Source organism: Dermacentor albipictus, chromosome 4, assembly GCF_038994185.2.
Source record: "Dermacentor albipictus isolate Rhodes 1998 colony chromosome 4, USDA_Dalb.pri_finalv2, whole genome shotgun sequence".
In the NCBI taxonomy this organism is placed as follows: Eukaryota; Metazoa; Arthropoda; class Arachnida; order Ixodida; family Ixodidae; genus Dermacentor; species Dermacentor albipictus.
This window is the reverse complement of record NC_091824.1, coordinates 112,256,329-112,266,377: the sequence shown is the minus strand read 5'-3', so window position 1 is coordinate 112,266,377 and position 10,049 is coordinate 112,256,329. Positions and strand designations below refer to the sequence as shown.

Genomic DNA, 10,049 nt, shown 5'->3' with positions numbered 1-10,049 from the left:
TTATAAATATAAAAATAAGATATACCATACTATAATATGAGTAATTTTGACTTTTATGTTTTCACGTTTCATTACAATTTAGAGGTTATTCTATTAGCAGCAATCAATTTGTTGCACTTAGTTTTAAGTAACCAATTTTACGTGCCTTCACCATCCATGTTATGCCGTGTTAGGCCTACGAGTCATGAAATTGACAATCGAATTCGGTATCAGCAGTGTCTAATGAATCGATCTTCATTACACTGGTTATTCGAGAGAAAGCGATAGCCGCGGTCACTTCTCCTAGCTTACAAACTTCATGTGTTACCACGAATCAAGCCCTGTTTGGTGCTAGCTTAGAGCTGTCGCTTTGATGGTTGCTGCCATGTTTGGCGATACAAAGCTTTTGGTGTAGATTTAGGGGCTCCCGCTAATCAGTAAAACAGTGTGCTTGACGCAAAACCCAAACACAGTTTGTATATCTTGCATGCGCAGTGGCTTCAATGCAATTTCATTGGGGCCCCTATTCTAAAACTCTATTCTCTTGGCATTCTATTGCGGCAGCAGTGAAATTTCGTTATACTGAAATTACATACAAACACACTTCGTTATTTTAGGTTCTTAATACATGGTGCTATATGGACAAGAGGTTATGAAAAGGTAAATACTTTGTTATATTAAGAATTTTGTTGTTTGAATTAAGTTCGTTATGTTGAGGTTTAACTCTACTTATATATTGAACTCTATTGTGATACCCTTCAGGCTCGATGTATTCGGGCTCGACTGTACAAGTCTGAGCTAGAAGAGGCTGCTTCAGCTTGGGAGCTGCCACCTAGATAAGTGGAAATGAAGAAATCATTTTGCTTGGCGTCTACTTTGCTGAATTTGATGTTCTGTTGCATATAAAAGGAAAAGGTATATAATCTAGGTATTACTGTAGCAGTAGGTTTTCGATTAAGGCCATAGATTCGTTTTTAATGAAAATTGTTTAAAATTGCAGAATGAATAAAAATTGAAGCATCAAGTTTACAGTTCTGTAACTCGGCAACAAGAAATGATATCACCAATATGTAAAGTACACCTACTGAGACATCTAAAGGGGACAAAAATGATGTATCAAGTCACACTGCTCTGAAATGTGTAACTAATTTGTGAGTAAAACTTTACAAAAGCTTTTTTAAGTGTAACAATTTCACGTAGGCTGTAAACTCATATAACAAATTTGTCCACATTATATCTCTAACCGATGCAGTTTACATAACTGTGATATCTGTTTCTGGTGCAGAGTTATGGATTTGCAAACTTTGCACCTAAGTTTTTTTTTACGCTTACCAATTTATGCAATTTTTGCATAAGCTTATGAACCTCTAAATCAAAGTTCTTTTTCATACATTTTGTAGAATTTAGCTTTCTCCTTTAAATATTGTTACGTAGGAAGACGCAGACGAAAAACTATGTACAAGTATATTTACAAGAAGATACGCTGTGCTTGGCCAAGAGGCAACAGCCCGTGCTAGCTTCTAATCGTCGTCGTTGTCTTCACACTGCTCGCCTTTTCGTGATCGCATATATTGTTCCGTAGCAATATGAAAAATCTAAAGATTAATGGATTGCTGTTCGGCAGTTACAGACCACAATACAGAATGACTGGAGTGTTCATGAACCCATGTACATATTCTGAACATGTGAACTATGTATCATGACAGGGGTGCATTGCTCCAGATTCTGGGAACACCAACTTCCATCATTTTGTCCAACTTCTTAGCTAAGGATTCAAGTGAGCCTGTGGATGATATGCTCAAAATCATGCATACCTGTTGAGGCAGCTGCTCAAGAAAGAGCACTTGGGAAATATTCTATGACACAGCTGACTGTTGTCGGCTGATGCCCAGTCATTGCCAAGAAGGTGCAGCTGAGTTGGTTTTTGATCACAAATTTCTGTGGTTAGCAGAAGTTGCATCCGCGACTGCTCAGATTTTGTTGTGTGGCAAATAAGTGCTGTCTTTAGGACATCATGTGGATGGTTGTCGGGAAGAAGCAGAAGGATGTCGCAAATGATTAAGGTGCTCGAAGGGGTTACGACACTGATAATGCCGTCGAATTCCTAGGAGGTGACACGATTGCGCTAAAAAAAATCACTCGATTGCAGTAAACTAGAGCAGGCTTCGCTGGCCAGATATCCGGGAGTGTTACAGTAGCGACATCTCAAGGTGGTGGTATCCCGCGGTTGTGACGCGACTTGGCTGTAGCAATGAGCAATTGCAGTTGAATCGAGGTGGGCATAATTGAGGTGTGGAAGGTTGCAGTTTCGGAAGAGTTCGTAGCCGCCACTTGTAGGAAGTGGAGTGGTATGCTCAGTCACGATGCATAGTTTGTTTATTTATTTATTTACTTACTTACTATTACCCACCGCACCATTCTTGGCATTATTGCGGTGGGCACAAAGCATCATAACATGAATCAACAGTTTTGCGGCCCACCACATTTGCTGGCAACTTATTCCACTAGTATATGGCTCACGGAAAAAGTGAATACCTAAGATGTGTGTTGGAGGCATGAGGCCGGACGTTGCATTCATAGACCATATGTGAAGACGGGTAGTGCGCAGGCTGGAGATAATTGGAATCATTAATTCTGGTTTTTTTGTAGTTCTAAAACTAAAACGGCTCAAGTTGAAGATATTGCCTTCTTTCACTCAGTGAGTGCCATTTAAGGACTCGCTTCACCTCTCGGGTACTTGCAAATCAGTCGCGTTCCGAGAACAAATCTTGCTGTAAGAGACTGAATACACTCAAGGGCATCAACATGTACCATGTGATGCCCTTCACCATATATTCAGAATACGTACATTGGTTCACGAAAACTCGGGTGGTAGGTCATGGACTGTCACTGCCAAACATGCTGATCGAGAGAACAACACACACGGAGCCGCCCACTGTCTCTGTCACTAAAGCCAACATGCCTAAAGATAGACACTACACTGCTCTTGAAAGCACCTTCCTTGATGAATGCCAACAGGGAGCTCCAACAAAGCAAGCTTTTCTACATCTTTTTTCAAAGTGGAGGTACCGGAAAGACTGTGATTGGGGCACAGAATTGATAAAAATTTTTAACCTGATAAGTCAAAGCAATGGAACATATTTGGATGTAATAATTTGCACACATAAATAAATAAAACAAATACTGCCCCTTTTACCCCAGACAATTGCTACCGTGAGGTCATCAAATTCACAGAAGCAGTGAAACCTCGTTAAACCGTAGTTGGTCGGAGCTTGAAAAAAAGTATGTATAAGCGGTAGTATTGCTTAACCGAAATAGCATGAGATCACCCACTTACCTGTCAAAAATGGAAGTCAAAGAGAGTGTGATGAGAGGGCAAAAACCTGCAGTATTTATTCACTTCGCACAACAAAAGTGTGCTATTGTCATTTTCATTTGATGCCGTGGCGGCCTAGCAGCGACAACAGTGGCCTTAAACTTGTTGAAGCTGCGAGCAACCTTTTCAGCCAGCCCCCTCTTCTCGGCAAACACTCGTATGGCAGATTCCGCAGTGGCATTGCGTACTCTCCATGCACGGGCACAGCAGCACTGCAGAAGTCATGGGGCACCTTATTCATTGCAAGGTGCTGTTCTCATTGGGACGATTGCATTCATGACACTGACGTAATGTGCAGCTTCGGCTACTGTCGGGCTAGCATCGCTTGTGCTGTCGCTTTCCGTGCCGTCGCCATCACTGTCGTTAGGCGACACTGGCAACAATGGCAAAAAGCCGAACCTCATAGCCAACATCTATCGCGGTCGCAGCAGCGCTGCCGAGCAACTTCTTCACATTCCAAATGCCACACACCGTAGTCAACAGTAGATGCCTGTCATGTGCCAGTGCCGACTTCTCGTGCCATGTTCGATAGCATGAACAAAGTGAAATTTTAATTCTATGCTGGGCACCTGCTGCCTTTTTTCTGTGCTTCGGCTTACGCGATGCCGAAATGATGTTGCTGTGGCTTCACACGCAAACGCACAGGGTGCTTGGAGGCCGTTCTGATCTCCGAGGCTGCTTGTTCCGAAGGGCTGCCCGATGGGGACGCCATGCCGCCGTGATTGCACGACGAAAAGTGGAAACACTAAGCGTTAACTGATACGTACACAATAAGCTGGTATAGTTAACACACCCGCCGTGGTTGCTCAATGGCTATGATGTTGGGCTGCTGAGCACGAGGTCGCGGGATCGAATCCCGGCCACGGCAGCCATATTTCGATGGGGGCGAGATGCGAAAACACCCGTGTGCTTAGGTTTAGGTGCACGTTAAAGAACCCCAGGTGGTCGAAATTTCTGGAGTCCTCCACTACCGCATGCCTCATAATCAGAAAGTGGTTTTGGCACATTAAACCCCATAATTTAATTTTTTAAATTTCATGGTTTACGCAGATACAAGATGCATTATGTCCAATGGCCACTGAGTCGGGGATTTCACCTTACTACTTTTAAAATGAAACTACTGTGTAAGTGGGTACGGTTTAATGAGGTTTTACTGTACTAAACAATCATCTTCATATCTTCAAGAGCACTTGTGATTTTTTTCTTAGCAAGATGTTGTTGAATGAGTAATTGATATCTCATTCCAATAGAGGACTTGTTACCTGGTTGTGGAAGTTATCTGCAGAAAAGCGCACACAATATATTAAATGGGTACACTGAGCTTAGCTCCGTCCCAATTCACTCCAACAATAGGCCACTTCTGAATAAGATTACTATCAAAGAATGAAATGACAGGTTAAGTAATTAATTGTCAAGCCAGAGTGATCATTATCTTCCCATTTCTTTCTACCGGTCCATCGCACTGCAGTCCTACACTGTGTTCAATGGTTACCCTCGACTGTATCATGTACATAGCAATTTGTCCCGACTTTTGAGTATTGCATCGATGGTAAGCATGCAGTGCATTACCTCTATGCTGTTAAAAGCTCGCCTGCCAGGCCAGCCATAAAAGGGTAGCAGATGGTTCATCTAGTGTGGGAGTTTAAACATTTTACTCGTGGAGGATTCTTCAGAGTACAAGGTAACTGCTAACCATTCTAGGGCAAGTGAATAGGATGATTTGGCAGCTCCTTGAAAGTCTGTTGTGTCCATAGTGCTGGCTGTTATGGCTTAAATGATGGCTGGATGATTGCACAGTAATCTTCCTGGCCATTTGAACAAAGTAATAGAATCATGCACGCATTGCAGAACATGGTAAAAAAAGTGTTACATCACTCCACTAACCCGATAAAACTAACCTGCTGAGGATGACGAGGCTGCCTTTGACGAAGATAGGTCCTCCTATTGAAACGTTCGCTAGTCCTTCTGAGTATCCCTGTTTATAACCTTTATACATACCATGTGTTTGGACTAGTGTTTGTTGGCCGGTAAATAGAACAGCTCACAGTTCTAGATGGCCTGGAGTGGTAACCTAAGTGAAACTACGAAGTGCAACACTAAGGAATGTATGATGGCAATTATGCTCTCAGGATGGTAGAATGTGAGAGACTGCGCCACCTGTGCAATAGTTGATGATGCATTATAGACCGAAACAAAATCAAGGGATGACACAAGTGCTGTCAAATGCGGCAGAAAGCAGTTATGTGATTTTGATAATGCAGCTCTGTCATGCTGAAGGAGTCCCTACGAATGTTTGCAGATAGAGTGCGGGAAGGTGTTCAAGCTATCAATGACTGTGCTTGAGCGAACAGGTAGCAGTTGTGGGAAAAAAAAATACTAAGGTTAATTCCTTTGTCAGAAGCATCAGCCGCAACACAAACATGAAACATACATATTGTGAAACAGTGACCCACTAGCCGCTCATTCAAAAATGTTAATCTATGGCTGCAGCTTTGCGTAGCTTTGTAAATGCCAACTTGCACAACGTCCCACTTCCGCCCCTTTCCTCAGAGGCTTTTGTCAAACTATTTCTTCAGGGATTGGCAAAGGACCAAAGCATTTGCAGCAGTTACACAGTACTACTCTCTGTTAGCATATTTCTTTTAGCCCACTTACATAAATACAAAGCATCAAGAGCAACTCAATGTTTCTGTACAGATGGTTACAGCGTTCTTTTCTGACAATTCCTTGTCTTACTTTCCTATCCCCTACTCTACCAACCCTTACCCGAGAATTTAGGCTGAAGCACCACACGCTTCAATATTATAAGTTTATCCTGCTGGCACAGCCTAATAGAGGAGCAACACAGTAGAAACAATAGTAAAGGTAATGCGCGAAGCAAAAATGCATATTCTGACTGGAATGTACTACCACAGAAGACTGATGACTTTACATAGTGGTGCCAATAGTTCATGCCTTCAGCTTTACCTTCATGTGATGGTATGGTATGAATAACTTTATTTAGGCCCTGAGGGAATCAGTCTGGGACTGATGCGGGCCGCTCCCACGTCGGTACAGAAAGGCCGAGCCCCTCTGCCGTCACACGGGCCCTCTGGACAGCCCTGAGTTGGTCTGCCAGCACTTCACTGTGCAGCATCCGCTGCCACCATTGTTCACCTCGAGAACCATCACCGCCCAACGCCAAGCAGCGCCAAAGCATGTGCTCTAAATCGAGCAAACCCCCACACTTACTACAATAGAGTGAAACCCCACAGTCCGGATTAATTTTTTTCATGATGATCGGGTTAGGGTACGTATGTGTCTGCAGAAGCCTTAATGTAACCACCTGTGGCCTATTTAATTTAGAATGTGGCAGGGGGAATGCTCTGTGCCCTAGGTAATAGTGCTTGGTGATTTCGTTGTAGGTTAACAGCTGGTCCCTGTACTCGGGAGCGGGAGATCTAGCCCCTTCAGGGAGTACACGGCACGCTAATCCTCATGCCTCCCTGTGCGCCACCTCGTTGAGGTTACGCGGGGCTCCCTCCACTGTCCCCATGTGCGCAGGGAACCAAGTAACTGTATGCGAAGTGATATCCCTACCCTGCAGCAGTCTATTAGCCGGTTCCGCAACAAGTCCTCTCGAGAAGGCTTTAATCGCATATCGCGAGTCACTAAACAGCAAAACTCTTCTTGAATCAATTAGTGCTAGAGCAATAGCCACCTGTTCGGCAACCCCCGGATCTTTGGTATAAATGGAAGCAGCATTTCTAACGCTCCCTTTGCCATCTACCACCACCAGCGAATAAGCATTTTTACCATTAATCCATGCGGCGTCAACAAAAGCAGACTCCTCCTCCTGATCCTTTGCCTCTCGCAACAAAGCCCTAGCTCTCGCGACCCGCCTCCCTACTTTGTGCACGGGGTGCACATTCCGCGGAAACGGACGAACCATGATATTTGCCCTAAGGTTCACGTTCAACTCGTGTAGGGGCGCCCGATCGCGCGACACAGCCACCGATTCTTCAATTGACTCTAAAATATACCTACCCGCTGGTGTACCTAGCAACCGCTCCCTCTGTGCAGTACGCTGAGCCTCGGCAATTTCATGTAAAGTATTATGCAAACCGAGTCGTAACAACATATCGTTTGACGTAGTCATAAGCAGACCAAGCGCAGCCTTGACGGCTTTTCTGATTAATGCTTCCAATTTATTTTTCTCCCCCCTATTCCAATTTAGCATAGCTGCCACATACGAGAAATGACACATAATAAATGCGTGAACTAAGTGCATCGCACCTTCTTCTCCTAAGCCTTCTTATAAGTCTTATTGCCTCCTCCGTCTTCTTGGTAATACGCTGAATGGTTCTAATGTTTGATCCGTACGCTTCAAGTACAAAACCCAGGACCCCGATAGCTTCAACTTTGGGTATCACCGACCCTCCCCTTGTGTGAATTCTAATGCAAGGCTCAACTTTCGGTACCCAACCCTCCAGACTACGACCTAGCTTCTTAGATTTTAAGATCAACAACTCCGACTTTTTAGTGGAGCACTTGAGCCCCATGAGACCCAGATACTCCTCCGCAAGCATTACCACCTTCTGCAGCCTAGCCTCAAGCTCTCCATCACTACCACCGACACTCCATATAGTAATGTCATCCGCGTAGATAGAGAGAGAGAGAGAGAGAGAGAGAGGGCTCTTTATTAGAAAAACAGAGAATTTTGCCGGCGCGTATATAACCGCTGGCATGCTACTCTGTATAGGGATGGGGAATGGGATTAAAAGATTCTAGATAAGAGTGGGAGAAAAAAAAAGGATAAAAATAAATATGATAGAATAGCCAATATCCTGGACAGTGTCCAGTGTATTAGCCAACTTCGACATCGCCAGATTGAATAACATAGGCGAGAGTACGGATCCCTGCGGAGTACCACAGCAACCCAATTTAAAGACTTCCGACTTTATCTCCCCAAACTTGAGACATGTCCTTCTATCCATGAGGAAAGCCTTGACAAAATGGAAAAGCCGCTGCCCCATGTTCAAGTCCGATAGCGCCTGTAGAATGGAAGAATGTTGGATTTTATCGAAAACTTTTTCCACATCAAGTCCAATTAGTGCCTTAGTATCCCTAGTCCGCCGGTCAAGGAGCTGATGCTTAATCCTGATCATAGCATCCCGAGTCGAGAGGCCGGGCCAAAATCCTATCATCGAGTGCGGAAAGACCCCATTGCCCTCAACATAACGCGTTAGCCTATTTAAAATGACATGCTCAGCCACTTTCCCTAAACATGATGTCAGGGAAATGGGTCTGAGATTTTCAAGCCCTATGGCCTTCCCCGGTTTGGGTATCAGAACAGTAGTTGCAAGTTTCCACTCTTCCGGGAAAGAGCCTTCCTTCCATCGGTAATTGCTCTCCTGCGTAAGGAACTCGGCTGACCCGTCGTCTAAATTCCATAACATTTTATTCATAATGCCATCCGGCCCTGCTGCCGATCGACCATTAAGATTCTGCAGCGCCATCCTGATATCACTTTCAGTAAATTCCTCATCCATAGCTGCATTTTCGTCCCCACTATATTCCAACATCACGTGATGTTGGAATATAGTGGAATACGTTTCCCTTCATGTGATGAAAGGGAAAATTTTCATCCACCCAGCTGGAGCACAAAGGTACAAAGGAAACCTAAAATGCATTTCTCAAAAAAAGAAAGCTGAGTGAACTAGTTTGCAGCTTAGCTAAGCTAATCAACTACTCGAAGTTCAGGTAAGAATGTCAAATAAGTTCTGCAGAAGCCTGCAAGGGCTGATTTGCCATATTCAGTGTCCTTGTGCTTTGCATTGATTATTAATGTGGTCTCGCTCTGCAATCTGCTAACCTTTTGGTTAGCTCAGATGTTAGAGCAACCGAATCGGAACGCCATTGGTCCTGGGTTCGATCCTCGGACCAGTGCGAATATACCTTCAGCTGCAACCCTTTCTTTGCTGAGAAACTCTTATTGTTTCTTATGTAGCATTGTGCTACAGTCGGGTGGATGAAAATTTTCCCTTCCATGAACCTTCCTCCACCATTGTGGGCTTGTGCAAAACTGATTTGCCCCCTTTGTGTGTGGCAGGTGTAAGCCATTCAAAGTCACACTTTAATTCGTGTATATATTGAAGCTGTCAGTTCCACAATGCAAGTGCTGTGGGAAGAAATAAGGCAGTCAGTGTCCATGTTGTGGGAAGATCGGTGGTTGTTTCTGTCATGCTGGCACATGTTTCTGATTGCGTTTCTATTTATAGCTGGGTCTCCATTTATTGCGTCTCCATTTTTTGCTGCATCTCCATATGTAGCTCTGTCTCCATGCCAACCTGTGTCTCTGTTTCCAGCAGTGTAGTCCTTTCCAATTTTGCAGCTTCCTTTGCAGATGTTGCCATTTCAGGAATTACAACTGCTTCATGGGGCGTCGCCATTACTGGTGGTGTTGCATTGTTTATGACAAAGACAGCAGGTGCACTGTGGCTGGCCTGCATCACTGGAGCGCTTTCTAATTTCACTGTAGATTGCACTGGAGGGAACGTTGAAGCACTTTGCTTTGCGACTGCTGAAGGAAACCCAGCTGTCAGCTTTCGGAAGCGAGGCACAGAGCTTGCAAACCTGCAACCAGTAGAGAGCAAATTGTGGTTTAAATGTACGAGCATGAAAGCGACACTAAAGACAGACACTAAATAAATAT

The 10,049-nt window shown here is 44.2% G+C and overlaps 1 protein-coding gene across 6 annotated transcripts in view; it reads right to left on the bottom strand.

Moving 5' to 3' along the window:
• Window positions 1-9,449: 9,449 nt before the first annotated feature.
• LOC139059259 (peroxynitrite isomerase THAP4-like) overlaps window positions 9,450-10,049 on the bottom strand; it is a 28,531-nt gene continuing 27,931 nt past the window's right edge. For all 6 annotated transcript variants that reach the window (XM_070537427.1, XM_070537433.1, XM_070537431.1 and 3 more), the window contains one exon: window positions 9,450-9,970. In XM_070537427.1, the coding sequence (XP_070393528.1) occupies window positions 9,628-9,970 (343 nt within the window). In that variant the 3' untranslated portion in view covers window positions 9,450-9,627. The remainder of the gene's footprint in view (window positions 9,971-10,049) is intronic.